General features: G+C 24.0%; 1 protein-coding gene across 2 annotated transcripts in view; it reads right to left on the bottom strand.

The window, feature by feature from the left end:
- The window catches only part of LOC134828099 (unconventional myosin-XVIIIa), a 66,696-nt gene that overhangs the window by 45,120 nt on the left and 5,489 nt on the right, over positions 1 to 16,087 (bottom strand). Inside the window, exons 1-2 of one of the 2 annotated variants that reach the window (XM_063841064.1) lie at positions 8,826 to 9,008; positions 4,494 to 5,428 (exon numbers count right to left, since the gene is read on the bottom strand). In XM_063841064.1, the coding sequence (XP_063697134.1) occupies positions 4,494 to 5,231 (738 nt within the window). In that variant the 5' untranslated portion in view covers positions 5,232 to 5,428; positions 8,826 to 9,008. Of the gene's footprint in view, positions 1 to 4,493; positions 5,429 to 8,825; positions 9,009 to 15,835; positions 16,031 to 16,087 lie in introns of those variants that run through there. The other variant, XM_063841063.1, reaches the window with a different exon arrangement.

Consider the following 16,087-nt stretch of genomic DNA (forward strand, 5'->3'; position numbering starts at 1 on the left):
TTACTAAAAATTTCCTCTCATTTTTTTCCATCGCAGTTAAAACAATTAACAAGCTAACGACAAATTAGGTGTTAAAATGCATTAACATTTTACACAAAAACAACTTAACGTAAATTGTATAAGGGCAAAATCTTTGCGTTAGTTTTTCCCATATATGCATGACTAAACATCTGATTCAATTAAGAAAAATCTTAATTGATCAATTACCTTACATCACAACAGTTTCATATTCATATTTAAGCAAAAAAAAATATTTTTTCATAAAAAAAATTGTTTTTGTCTTGGCAATATTTAAATATATTAAAATCGAGTAATGTAAGGTAAAGTATTTAAACTGTTGCATTTATAAAACAACAATTTTTAACTACAAATGAATAGCAACGAACAGCATGTCACCCTTAGGCGTGGGATTGTATACAAAAAGTCTTGCTATGACTCGAAGTACGATGATTGCAATGTTTGATAAACAACAAAAAAAAACGCGCTTGTCAAATCATTCATGTCAAGAAAAAACAGCATCAGAAATGCGTGTGTATGAAACAACTTATTAGTTATTTAAATTTTTTTAACAGGATATAAAATTATGTTAATTTGAGAATTTTTATCTATTTTAAAAATTCATAAAAAATTCCATTAAAAATAATTTTGATAATTTTTAATTTTAAAAAAAAATTTAAAATTAAATAAAAATTTTTTAAAATTAAATAAATAAAAATTATTTATTTTTTTTAAATAAAATAAAATAATTTTAAAAAAATTTTAAAAAATTTTATAAAAAAATTATTAATTTAAAAAAAATTTTAAAAAAAAATTAAAATTAATTAAAAAATTAAATAATTTTTTTACAATATTTAAATATTAATAAAAATAAATTATATTAGGTAATTTATTAATATTTATTAATAATTTATATTTAATTAAATTAAAATTATTCAATTAAGTATTTAAAATAAAAAATTAATTCATAATCAAATTTTAATTTTTAAAATTAAATTTTTATTTTATAAAATATTATTCTAAATGAAATAAAATAAAAATTATTATTGAATCGATTATAATTAATTTTAACAAATTTTCATTTTAAAAAAATAATAAATTAAAAAAAATAATTTAAATAAATAAAAAATTAGTAAATGATTTTAAATTATTAAAAATATGTAAAAAAAAATAAAATTAAAATGACAAAATTTTTTGAGAAATGTAAGAAAAAAAATTTTTTTCACAGAAAAATTAGCTGTCAAATATTTAACTGTCAAAATAATTTTATGAACCTACTCGATAAAATTTTCGTACATTTTAACGTATTTTTTATACAAAAAAAAAAAATAAATAATTGATTAAAGTAATAAAATAAATTTTAAAATAATATTTTATTTCTGCTTTATTTATTAATTGTCGATAAAAAAAAATATTTAATAGCTGATTTATTTTATTATCAAACATTAGCACTAAATTAATCCTTTAATATCCCACACACTAAAAATTTATGAATTATTTATTTATTCAACGAAAAAGTGCTTAAAGGTACTTTTTATTATATTTATTTATTTTTTTTAATAACTGCCTAATTTGGAATTCGACCGAAATCCGACTTGTCAACAATAAATTCAGGAAGACATTTCAAAAGCAAAAAAAGTAGTCAATAAATAGCACAATAGCACATTTCCGTTCGGTTTTTTAATTGTTATTATGCCCTTAAAGCGTCTCTCATTTCTCACCGTTAACGATGATGATAATAAAAATAATAGAAAAAAATAAACAATTAAACTACTTTTAATGATTATCGTGTATTATTATTATAAATTGTATCAAAAGAGATCGGATTCTGTGCGAACAAAAAAAAGACAATAAAAAATGCATGTGCATTATATAATGCCATCATGAATTTACAAGACAAGACCCAAGTGAGACATATTTATTTACATATACCACAATATGATGTGGAAGTGTAACTAAAATCTAGTTTATATATTTGGAATATTGTTTCAAAAAATAATAATAAAATAATAAATAGGCGCACAAGCACATCGCTCTGAATTGTAAATAATGCAACATAATATATTTACTCTCGTTGAAAATGTGGGATTTATAGAGTTATTTATGCTTAGTTACTCTCTGCTTATTATTTTTATTATGATTACGAAACTTTTTTTATGCATTTATTCATATCATATACGACACACGTGAAACTAACGAAAAAAATGATATGCATTGTCTATCACGTTATTGTTTTTATCTGTCTTTGTTGACAATAATTTTCGTGAATAGATCAAATGCGAACCAAATGTCGGTCGTAAAATGAAACTTCAATCGTAGATTTATGGGCTGCGGATGAAAGTTCAATGAGAAGGAAAGGGTTTGTGAAATGTGTTATTTTGTGAGAAAGTTTTTTTTTATTTATTTTTTTTTAATAAATAAAATAAATATTTTATTAATTAATTTTATTTTATTTTAACTTTTATTTTAATTTTATTTAAAATTAATTAATTTAAAATTTTAAAAAATCTTAGATTGACATATTTTATTTTTAATTTATTTTTTTTATAATATTTTTTTTTATAATTTTTTTTTTAAATTGTTCTATAAGAAATTATAAAAAAAATTTGAAATTTATTAAATATTTTTGTGTGAAAATTTTTTATTTTAAATAAATTAATTTAAGAAATTTATATTTAATTATTTATTTTTATTTGATTATTTATATAAAAATTAATGAAAAATAATTTTTTGCAAAAAAAAAAATTAAAAAAAATTTTTTTTTATTAATAAAAATAAATTTATTAAAAAATAATTAATTTAATTTAATTAATTCATATAATTTTTTTTATTGTATTTTTTTTAAATAAATTTTTAATTTAATTAATATAATTATTTTTTTTATTTTTGAATGAATATTTATTAAAATGTTTATTCTTAAATCAATAAAAAAATTAAATTGGCAAAATTTCTCACAAAACATCAAAATATTTCATGCAAACAAGCCATAAACTATACCATTGATTGTTTTAAACTCATACCGACGATCAATGAAGCAACTTATTAAAACAATAACAATAAAATTTCATTCATAAAATACGTTCGACATCAAATTTCAATAATAATAAATAAAAAATGAAACTTCTTTCTTGTTTTCCAAAAATAGTGTCGCTCTTTCCGGTCCGCGCACAAAATGTCAACAAAATATCATGTGTCAACATTTTTCTTATAAACAATTTTTTTTTTTCAATTTTTCTTTAAAAATAGAAATTATGCTCCATTTACCACAGAACTACTAAGTAAGAGACAGAAAAAAAAATTAAAGAAAAATTCGGAGACATTTTCTAATTGTCCATGATGGGATTATAAATGACGCGTTAATGGCATTTATGTTGCGTGCCTGCATCGAAATTTCCGTGTTTGTTTTGCTTTTTTTTCATTTATTTTATTCAATAAAGTTAGAATGTAGATCGCGAGGGAGAGACGCCGGATGTAAAATTAGAAAAACTTTTCTTTGTCTGAGATCAGGTTTAAGAGATTAGAGCGCTTTGTTTGAGGGACAGCGACAAAAGTTTTTTTTTTTCAAATTATTAACGGTAGTTGTAAATTGCGGCATGAATCATGAATAAGCAAAGTCAATGAATCATATTAACAATAAAATGCTAATCGCCAACATTTTTGCATATTCAATGTTTCTAAATAACTCGAGCCCGGTGATTGTTTCAATTCAATCAAAATTGTACATTCAGTTTTTTTTTGTTAATAAAATGCCACGTGTAGTTTAGAGAATTGCAAAATGTTCCCTTCATCTTACGAGAGACTTGAAAAATTAAATAATACGGAATAAATTGGCGTCGTGTGTTTTTGTTTGCAATTTATAAGTATTTATCAAGATAAAAACACTTAATTTTTCAGTTCTTGCCGCTTTTTCATATTTTTCATTGTTTACCGTACTTATTATTTTATTTAGTTTTTAATAAAAAAAAATAATAAATTTAAAAATTAATTTAAATTAAATTTAACTATTAAATTTAATTAAATTAAAATTTAATTTAAAAATAAATTACAAAAAAAAAATAAAATAATAAAAAAATTAAATATATTTTTTTTAGTTTTAAAATTTGAAAAAATAATTATTTTAAAATAAAAAAAAATATTTTAATTTTTTATTATTATTTTTTTTTTTTTTGTAATTATTTTTTAATTTTTAAAATTTATTGTTTTTTTTTAATTTTGTCCCAATTATTTATATTTTTTTATTTTAAAATTTTGTCTCAAATTTATTTTTAAAATTGAAAAAAATATTTTATTTATTAATATTTTTTATAATTATTTTTAAATATTTTATAACTGTGCCCCATTTATTTATTTTATTTAATTTTATTATTTTTTAATTTTATCCCATTTATTTTTTTTTATTTTTTTTAATTTTTTTTTTTTTTTTTTTTTTTTAAAATTTTTTTTTTTTTTTTTTAAATTTTGTCCCATTTTTTGCCTTTTATAACGATAATTTTTACCTTCGATCCCATTAGAGCGTCAAGATGTTTAAAACTAACGCCATCTGGTTTCTGTGCCATCGACTGTTCCCACAAATTCATCCAATTAACGCCATCTATGGGTTTGCGTCGAAATGATCCGCCTCGTCTAAAAGATGGCGCTGTACGATTAGTTTTGTTGTAAACTTCAACTTTTGTATTTGGTGAAAAATCTTTTCTTCCGAGATTTGAATTCCATGGCGGGCGACTTGGAGATTCGGAAACACGTGGACTCGATCGTGGCATGCGGAAACTCGAGCTGCGTTGAAACGTGCCAAGAGACTCGCGTTTCGGCTTTGGTACGAGCAGCTTATCATCGCCTTCGGAGGAAAGACGAGGACGTGGCACAGCTTTATCTGTTTCATCTGGCGACGAGAGAGTATTTTCCGTTGTTTTGCGACGTGAATGCGAAACGGAACGTCGATTGCGATCGTGCAAGAAAAATCCCTTTGACGGAGTTTCTGCTGTAGTTTTTTCGCCATTTGAGTTCAACGAGGATCCTTCAGATCCGCTGTCACTAATTGTCTCGGAGCTTACGCTGTTTTTGCGATGCGGTTTGGCTTCAGCTTGAAGTTTTCTGTTTTTTGCTGTGCCACAAGCATGAGCTTTTCCCGTACAACCTCGATGAATTTCGGGCTTCAATGAACCGTTTGAGGTTGGAGGTCTTTCGTACGACGAAGCTCTTAGCGAATTTTCAAATGCTTTTTGTAAATGATACATCGCCACGTCGTCGTTACCTGTTTCCGTTCAAAATGTTTCTCTTTTTTTAATTTTTTTTTTATTTTTTTAATGATCGATCGTTAATATAATCGCATGTGTTCCAAACAAATATATTGTTTATTTATTATTAATTTGAGTCACATAATTAATTTGCATGGCATGAAAAATTATAAAACACGTTGTTGTTCATTATTTCTCTGTTGAAATTATTCAAAATGGAGTTGCAAGCATAAAGAATCGCATTGTTGATAATGTTCAATAATAATCGAGAGAAAGATCAAGTTGAAGCACATCTGAAGGGTCTCAAACACACCTCGAAAAAGATTCGATTGTAATCTGTTAATTTTGAACTATCGCAATAATTAGCATCCACACTCGACTCGACGTCAAACAATGCACGAGCGACCTTCAATCATTTTTCATAAGTCACATCGACGTTAATTCTCTTCTACTGTTATATAAAAAAAAAAAGTTTTTTTTTACAATTCATAGGAATATCTGCCGAAAACATGTAGGTGAGAAGGTGTTTAGTTTGCATAAATCTGTCATAATTGTCTGCTGCTAATAAATCGAGGTTTCAATTTTTTCTATGAAATTTTTAATTTGAGCGTATTTTAAGTTTTAAAGAAAATTTAAAATTTTTTATTTTGCAAAAAAAAAAAAAATATTTGTTTAATGATTTTTGAAACAATTATCGCAATAATTAATAAAAAAATAAATTTTAATAATTAAAATAAATTTTTAATAAACAAGTTAAAAAAAATAAAAAATTTTATTTTATTAAATTAAATTTTATTAATTTTAATTTTGGTGCATTCCATTCTAAAAAATACCGAAATCCCGGATTTTAAATTTACCTATAAAATAATTTTGTTTAAACTTTTGCTAATTTTTAATTTTATTTTTATCAATTTAAAATTTTTTAAAAACGCAAAAATATCAATTTTTGGCTTTTCTGACCAAATTTTTTTGTTTCATGGCAAAAATTTATTACTTTCCTTTTTTAAAATAATGAAAAATATTTGCACGGATAAATTTTATTTTTTAAAAATAAGGGTAAAAAAATTTCGCCAAAGCAAAAATTTCTTCTTTTTTGATGATATTTTTTTTCATATGAAAATAATAAAACCGTGATTTTGGTATTTTTTAGAATGGAATGCACCTTTTATAAATTAAAAAAAATTAATAAACTTTAATTTTATAAATTCATTTTTTTTAACATTTTTTTTTTTAAATTTTTTAAAATTTTTTTCAAAATCATTTTTTTTAATAATGTAATATATTTGCAATAAATTTTTCTTGGTATATTTTTGGTATGAAAATAATATTTTTTTTTACTTTTATTTCTTAAGAAATATAAATATAATAATTTTTTTAAAATTTTTTAATGCATAAATATTTGAAATATTAAAAAAATGTTGAAAAAAAATAAATTTATAAAATTAAAATTAATTAATTTTTTTTTATTTATAAATTTTTAAATTAAGTATTAAAAATTAAAATTTAATAAAATAAATAAATTTAAAATAAATAAATAAACTTTTAAAAAAATTTAAAAATTAATATCAATAAATAATTTTTTTTTTTTATTTTTTAAAAGGACAGACAATTAAAAAAAATTTTTTTTTTTCTCAAAAAATGAATTTAAATAACTTGTAAATATTGCACTCGATCGCGCAATGAATTGGCACTCTAGACATTTGGTAGCCTCTTTCAATAAATTACAAAAAAAAAACTTTTAATTGAACAAATTGTGAAGTTGAAGTTTTGTGGAGGCGTCAGCTGATTGACCTCTTTGTCTGTCCAATCAGTCACGTCAAGAGTTTCATATCAACTTTCAATTCAATTAAATGTCTTGAATTGATTCAATGAACTCAATGGGCTAATTTTGCGAATGAATGAACGATAAATGATTTAATTATTATTTTGTTATAAACAACAGTTAAAAATTGTTATTTTTTTCTATGGAAGAGCAGTTTGATATTATAATTATTATTATCATTTTTTTTTTCTTTTTTCTTTAAAAACATTAATAAAACACATAAATTTGCAAATTACTATTAATCTGTTCAATAGACACGACGTTAAAACGGTATCCAGACATACTTCAGCAAGCAAACAACGAGCACCGCCATGCCATTTTTTTTAATATAATTATTATTATATTTTTGCATATATGAATGGTTTGCATTTCAAATGCAATCTATCTTCGCTTTGCGCTTCTTTCTTCTATCTCTTTAATGCTAATTTTTCTCTTTTCGAAAATGTATTGATGAAAATACAAATTCAACTGCAGCGGATTTTTTCCAATTATTTTTATATAAAAATATAATTTTAAAATAACGGATAGACATCAAGAACATCAAAAAAGCAATAACTCTTGCTTCAAAAGAAACTTCTTGACATTCGGCATAATTTATGTTTATCTTGTTCTTTTATAGCACATTTTAGCGCTATCTAACTCGTTTAAACTGAAGGAGTTATGATAAAAAGTGATGTGTAAACAAACCAGACATGGCAGAATAAAAATTTATTATGTTAGCAGGTCATTTGCGGAAAAAGAAAACAGTTACTGGTTGCACTAATTTTGGACCTTTTTTACACGCGCCGCGATTTTTTTTTTCAATTAGGATCCGAAAATCCACTCAAAACAACTAATTATTATTATCGTTATCAAATATCGTCGAATTTACATAAATTTTGGAACTTTATATCGGTTTCGATTTCAGTGAATTAACATAAAATAAATTTTTTGAGAGTTAACAACATAAACTATGTATGCCGCCAAAAAACTGCAATAAACCTGTGTAGCGCCTGACAATAACTTAACTGATTTTATTGGTCCATGAAATTTGTCCGAAATACAGTTACGTGATTTTTTGTAAGGTAAAGTGAAGAGAAAGAAGGCATTTTTTTAAACCAAGAGGCGATGACACTCAGTTTTGAATTAATTAGTGATTAATTAAGATATATGGGTTTCATTTATCTGTCTGAGCTTTATTTTATTTTATTTTTTTTTTTAGAAGAAAAGAAACGTTTTTTTTAACGTTCTTTAAGAAAAAAATTTAAAGGGAATATTTTTTGTCAACTTTAGAAAAAAAAAATCTTTTGTTTATTATTTTTTTGTTTGGTTTAAAAAAATTAAAAACCAAGTTCCGAGTCTTTTATTAACTCAAGACAAAAAATTACATGAGATGAATCATAATTTGGGCCCTTTTCAATAATAATCATGTTGTCGTTTTCAAGGAAATAAATGCACGAAACACGTTTCGTTTTTAATCTCTCTCAAATCTCACCATCATTTAAAAAAGAAATGATGTAACTTTTTCATAAATATTTATTTATTTTTTTTCCTGCTAAGGACTCTTCACAGAAAAAATAAACGATAAATTCCCATAAAAATTGAAAACATTTTCTATCGATGTCGATTAAAGCTCCGACAATAAAATGCAATTGTTTACATTCACATCTCCATTTACAGTAAAAGAGATAAACTTTTTATTTTTTTGAAAAATAAAAAAAAACAACAACAGATGTGCTTCAGAATTTATATCTCTCGCTCGATCGCGAACATTATTTGCACTTTATTTTCACCTTGCACTTTTATTTGACCTTCATCTGTTTTTATAAATTTTAATTTTCGTGTGTTTTTACTTTTTTTTTAATGCAGTCGAAAAATTTTCCTTTTAAGTTTTTTTTTTTTGCAATTTTTATCAAAGCACGAAATATATTTATTTTATTTTATTTTGTTGATTTTATTAATTAAGCACACACAACGCGGTCGGTATAACTCGACTATTTAGTGATTACTGATAAACACTATTATTATTAATTATTATCAAGATTTGTGTTTACACAATTATTTATTTATTTTATTAATAATTTTCAATGTGCAATAAATTCATTAGCTCTTATGTGTCTTTATTTTATTTCTTTTTAATTTAATATAATTAAGTTATATAATTATATGAATTTTTGTTGCAATGTAGATCGGCACAGATAGATAATGACAATGATAACGTTAAATTTGCATATCGTGCATATTTTTTTTTATAATAATTTTTTAATGCTGTTGGCTATCAGCTAGTTGCAAGAGATGCAAAAGACACACACGAGAATATGCAGCCAACTTCTTATTACGAACGATGTTAAAATTGAACTGAGATACCTAACTTTAACTTTGAAGTTGAGAAGTTTAAAATAAATATAAAGCTATACTATATAAAAAATATGAAAAACCGTATAGTTTGTGTACAGTACACGCTCGTTGTTTGGAGCGCATATGATATTAGTATATATTGTCTAGATACGAACGTTAGAGAGGGACCAAATTCAAGTTGTTTATTAATACGAATTTTTCACAGATTTTTTAAAAATTTTAGAATTTAAAAAAGAAATTTTTTAAATGAATCGTATTGTTTAGGTAATTAAAAGTTTGGTTTATAAATAATAGTTTTTGTTAAGAGATTCATGAAGTTTAAGACAAAATAATATCAAATCTAATGTATATTACAAAAAAAACTGAGAATCTATTCTATTTGCTATTCAGAAAGAAATGATTTGTGATATCTTTCGATATACATTTAATAACTCCCGATATTAGTTAGATATTTTTGCAAGCCTTGTCAGAAGTATGTCTATCAGTTGTTTACTTGAGTACTCCATGCGATGAAATAAATTAAAAATTTTGATTTTCATATTCAGCCAAAATATTTATGTCTTTTGAATCATTCATTATGGGCTCTTCAATATTTTCCTTTTCGATCGAAGTCGACTCTTCAACATTCTCATAGTTGCTTATAGTTGAAGAATTTTATCATTACTTCTGACGCTGTTGTCATTTTGCTTATTTTGTAAGTTGTTTAAATAATCATTTCTTATTAGCCTTTTGCATTTTGAATAACTTTTTTTTTAAATATTTTGTAACTTTCAAATAAAAAGGTATGTCTTTGTATACTGATTCCTCCAATCTTGTCCTTTTGATTTGTATTTTTAATTTATTTTTCTATCGTTTTGTCGTTACATTACTCTTTATCATTTCAGTGACACAAAGTCGTTTAAGGATACATCACAGGTCTTCCATTTCTCATTGGTTTGAGAAGAACTTTTTTATTGGCAATCGAATCTTTGTCATCCAAGATTACTACTTCGAAGAAAATGGTTTTGATTTTTTTACAACTTTAGAGCTTTATATGAGAAAATTAATCAAAATAATGAAATAAAATTAATAAATTTTAAGAAAAAAAATTTAAAAATATTAAGATCAAAATAAATTTTAACAACTAAAAACACTTCCCTCTCTAATCCACACACACTTTTACTGAAAACAGCTGTAACATGAGCGTGTGTCACATTCGTATTAGACCAGCAAAGTACATAGAGACGAAAGAAAAAAGCAAGATAAAGATTGTGCTTTGTATAATATTGTTTGTTCAAAGAGTGAGACACACACACGGAATATCTATTAAGAACAGATATACATAATAATAGTAAAATGTAATAATAAACTGCACATAAATATTCAGAAGACAACTTCTTTGTAGGTAAAAACGTAAACGTGCAATACGTACAAATATTAACACTAATTCACAACAAACAACTTATTTTTATCTTTTTAATACATTAATAGAGAGGATGGATGTCTCGAACTTCTTCATCGTCATCTTAGATGCATTATTTGGAGTGCCCATTTTTTCTTTTTTCTTGTAATGCATTTCTAATGTATTTTACTGTGTCATGTTAACTGTTACTTAGCTGCTTGTTTCAATAAATAAATTGGTAAAAATGCGTTAGTTACAAATTTCCTGTTCACTTTCAAACGTTATGGGCCCCGAATAAATAAAAATTAAACAGTACTGATTTTGATTTATTTCTACTTCGGATTGTGCAATGCTGACGCAGACTCAAAAATAAGCAGACAATTACTGTACAAAAATTCAATTTGTGTCAAATTGCACCCATTGTCAAATTCGTACTCGAAGCTTAGGTCTTTGTGCCGGGTATAGAATTTTTTGCATACAATAGTCAAAGATACATGAGCAACAACTTTAGATTTAATGAATTTATTAATAAATGCGCGAGTGCAACGCCTTTATTTTATTGTCGTTATTTATTTATAGTGGTTGTAATAATTGTTTTAATGGTAAGCAGCAAAAAAACGTGTTAAAATTATTTCTTGGGTGATTTGATTAATCGAGGAAATAATTCGCACGATCCCGCAACTGAAATGAAAAATTATCTTAGAATTCTGCAGGAAGTCCTAATTTTTTTAATGAAACCCGTTATCTGATCGGAAACTGACTTCCAATAAACGGTAATAAACTTGTTTTTTTTTTCGAGACACATGTTTCTCGCCTAATAATTACACACAAAATATAAAAGAAAATTACATGTATAACAACAAATTTAACGATAGTCCACGCAAATATTTGGTCTGAAGGCGACGAAGGTCATTTTTGTGCGTTTTGTAATTTTTTTTATCAACTAACTAAACAATTTTTTAAACAAATATTTTTGTCATGTTTTTTTTTTATTTTTTTTTTCTATGCGAAGACGATCAGGTGTTTCAAATTATGAATTAATTTAAATTGTCCAATGAATTTTATTCCGTGAATAAAAAAAAAATGACAACAAAATATACAAATTGAATCCAAATTGATTAATGACAGACAGGCGCAACATAACAGTAATTTGTCTTAATCCATTGACAGCATAAGACGCACAATTTTAATTCATTGAAGTTTCAAGCAACAAGTGAAAGTCATTAAAACAAATAATAAAAACAATAAGGCAATGAGCATAACAATTGATGGCGACGACAACAATTCTCAATAAGTGCATGAGAGAGCTCTTGTCGACCATCTGGTTAGCTACTTAATTTATGATCATTTTTATGATCATCATTGGCAAAGAAAAACAATAGAAAAAAATATTTTCAATTAATTACGGCGACTTATTTTGAAAAAAAAAAATAATAATTTAATGCATGTTTTGCTCAATAATTCGTGGCATCGAGTCGAATCGATGAAACCATGCAAGTAAACCACACATGTGTCGATATGGCGATGATGATGGCAAGATTGCATCAACGACTTCCAATGCTCTGGATTGTTGTTCGTGGTCGGTTTCACAACGCACAAACAAATAAAAGTCAATTAATATGTTTGGAAAACTGTTTGTTTGAGTGAAAAATGTGTTTTCTAAACAACAAACTCTTAAAAGTGTTTAAAAGTGTCGGAAAACGCATAAACCTACATTTTTCGTTCTATTCTATTTTTAAACAAAAAAAAAACGCATTTTGAACATATTTTTATGTGTTTTCTTCGGAATCAACGTAATTTGTACATTTTCACGTGTTTTGTCTCCATTTTCGTGTGTTTTTTGTCTTTAATTAATTTTGTGGAAAATTTGTGTCTCTCAATAATTTTTTTTTAAGTCAAAGGATCTTCAAATTTAATTAAATTAAATAAAAAAAATTAATTAAATTTAAAAAAAAAATTAAAAAAAACTAAAAAATTTTTAATAAAAAATTTAAATTTATTTATATCAAAATTTAATTTTTTTTTTAAATTAAAAAAAAATATATTAAAAAATTTAAATTAATAAAAGAAAAACTTAACTTTAAACTATTTATTAAAATTGGAAAAAAATGAAAAAAAAAATATTTTTTGTTCAATGAAAGATCTTTAAAATCAATTAAATTAAATAAAAATAAAATTTAATTTAAAAAACTCAAAGGTTTTATTTAAAAACAAAAATCTTTAATTATTTTTTTTTATTTTACAAAACAAAAAAAAATTAATCGATAAAAAAATAAAACATTATTTTTTAAGAAATTTTGTTCAAAGTAAAAAAAAATATTTAAACTAAGAGAAATTAAATAAAAATTAAAATAATTTTAAAAAAATTAAAATTTTAACAACTTTAACTTTAACCATTTAAATAATAAAAAAAAAATTATTAATTAAAATTAAAATAATTTTTTATTGAAAAATTTTAATGTAAAAAAAATTAAATTTTTGAAAAAAAAAATATTTTTTAAATTTTTTTAAATTTAAAAAAAATGATAAAGAAATTTATTAAATTAATTAATAATTAAAAATTAATTATAAATTAGGCGAAATTCAATTTTTTACAAAAAAAAAAAACAAATTTTTCCAATTAAATAAAAAAATTATTTCCATAGAAATCTAAAATAAAGTCACAAAGAACGAACAAATGTCAAAATAAAAAACGCACTCCCAAGAAAAACAAGTTCGATTCAATTTCAAATTTATGACTTGTTGACTTCTGCTTGTCTATAGGATTAACCCGTTTAACTGTCTTCATAAATATTTTTTCATCCAAATCATCCGAATGTGCACTAATGCTATATACAAAGTCGCATCTCATCATAAATGAATTTATGATTATTTGATATAAGATAACGAACTCTGTCTCTCACGTATCACGACACCGCGTCGAAAAAAAAAGCAATGATGCGTTTTAAAACATATCAAATCACTTGCTACCCACACACACAATTTTTGTGTTATGGCGGTTACAAAATAGGCATGAATTTAATTTTTTTTATGCAAGAATATCCCACTTTGCTTCTACTTTATGTTTATCTAGCTTATTTACCCAAAATTTATTCAAACACTCGTCACATCGCACGCCAACTAAAAAAATGATTAAGATTCAATAAATATTCATTTTTCGAATGAAAGATGCATAAACACCATTCAAAACATAACATAACATTAGTTATTAGTAAGAAAATGTAAAAATGTTTAATTCATTCAATGAAACATTATTTTTTTTCGAAGAGAGAGAAATAACCGCATATTAATTGATATTCGGTGCATCTCAAATCGATATCGTTAGAAATGGAACTGTTTTTATGTGTCATTACAATTTACAGTTTTTTTCATGCATTTTTATTGCTCATTATTGCACGACTCTGTGTTGAGTCTGACGACCACGACAAACGGATGTGAAACTGCGTTAAAATGTTGCAGAAAATTACTCGAAGGTTCAGTCAAGCAAGAAGTAACCACATCAATGACCAAACCTTTAAACTCGTTTGAATTCGAAATTCCGCACAGAATTCCAAACACACAAATTTTATTTGATCTTTTCTGCAAGAACATTAATTTTTCTGCTAAGTGCATGAACACGATGCATGTTCTGTACGACGAAATAACATAATAATCAATTTATTGCAAAAAGGCAACTCGTAAAAAAAATTAAATTCTACATATTCATAAAATTTACAACCTGGGAGTTGTCACACTTTTTTTTAACGGCAGAAATTTTATTATTTTAAGAAGTTAGAAGAAATAAAAAGAAAAAAAAATAAAAACAAACTTTTGTACGAGAGTTGAGAGTTCTGTAGTAGAAGCCGGTTTGTTTGTGGTAAGTTATATATTATAACTCACGTTATGTACAATAAAAGTTTGTTTACATTTTTTTCTTCGTTCGTATTACGATGAAAATATGAATGAAACTCGATGTAGTATATAATAGTAATGTACCGTTAAATGGAGTAAAAATATTTTTTTTTATAAAAATTTAAAAATTTTATAATTTAATTTATTTTTAATTTTTTATTTAATTTAATTTTTTTTAATATAAAAAAATTAATTAATATTTTTTATTTAAATATTTTATTTATTTTTATATTTAATTTAATTTAAATTTATGATCTTTGTTCTAAAAATTTCTGAAATATTTTTAAAAAATATTTTAAATTAAATGATAATTAAAATTGTATTTTTTTATATTTAAATATTTTTTAAAATTTTTAGAGCTAATGTTATTTTTTAAAAAATTTTTATTTTTTAAAAGACATTTAAAAATAAATTAAAAATTAAATATAAAATAATAAAAATAGAATTTTTTTTTAATAAAAAAAAAAATTTTAATATTATTTCAAAAAAAAATCAATTTTATTTTTAATAAAATTTATTTCGTATAAAATTTTTAAACACTTTTAATAGAAATTTTTATAAATTAATAATTTTTATACTAATGAATTTCGTATGAAAAAATCCGCTCTTTAAATTTGAGAGGAAATTTTTCTTATTAAAAGCAAGTTCAATGTATTTTGATCAAAAAATTTGATTTTAAAATAAAATTTTATTAAATTTGTTTTGTGTTTTAAAGTAACGAATTTTTATGATTCAAACAGAAATGGTTCGTGTCTTTAATAGAACACTCATTGGTATCTCATGGTCACTCAAAGTCACTCATGGCACTCAAAGTCACTCAACCCCAGTTGCAAAAAATAATTTCCGACAAATCCCAGTGCAAAAAAAATAATTTCCGACCAGCTCACAATCAAATGTCGGTACGTGACCCAGCTCACAAAAAATGATTTTGTACATTCCCCAGCTCACAGAAAAAAATTCTGTACAAACACTATGCTCATATACGGGTTTCTGTAGCGACCAATCACGTCACAGTGTGTCGTACAGAAGTTCATGGAAATCATATGCCGTAAAAAATCATTTTTTTGTATGTCAATTTTCGGGTATTTTTTTGCAAATTTAAGTACATTTTAATGTCTTTCATTCAATATAAATAACTTGTAATTTTTTCATTAAAAAAAAACATTAACTTACCTCAGCTTTAAATCTTTTACTCGCAGAACGTTTCAACGTATTGCAATCCGAAACATTGACAGCACTTTTGTCCGTTTCATCTGCGGGCACTGACGAGGACGAGGATGACGTCGTAATCATACACCGACGAGATAGTTCAACAAGTTCAGCTACCGGTTGTACGACAACCGTTAAGCTATCGCCGCTATTGCGAATCTACGAGATAAAACACAAGACAAAATTAAATATCAGTTACCGCGATGGATTTCCATA

The sequence above is a fragment of the Culicoides brevitarsis genome, chromosome 1 (genome assembly GCF_036172545.1).
Source record: "Culicoides brevitarsis isolate CSIRO-B50_1 chromosome 1, AGI_CSIRO_Cbre_v1, whole genome shotgun sequence".
Lineage (NCBI taxonomy): Eukaryota > Metazoa > Arthropoda > Insecta > Diptera > Ceratopogonidae > Culicoides > Culicoides brevitarsis.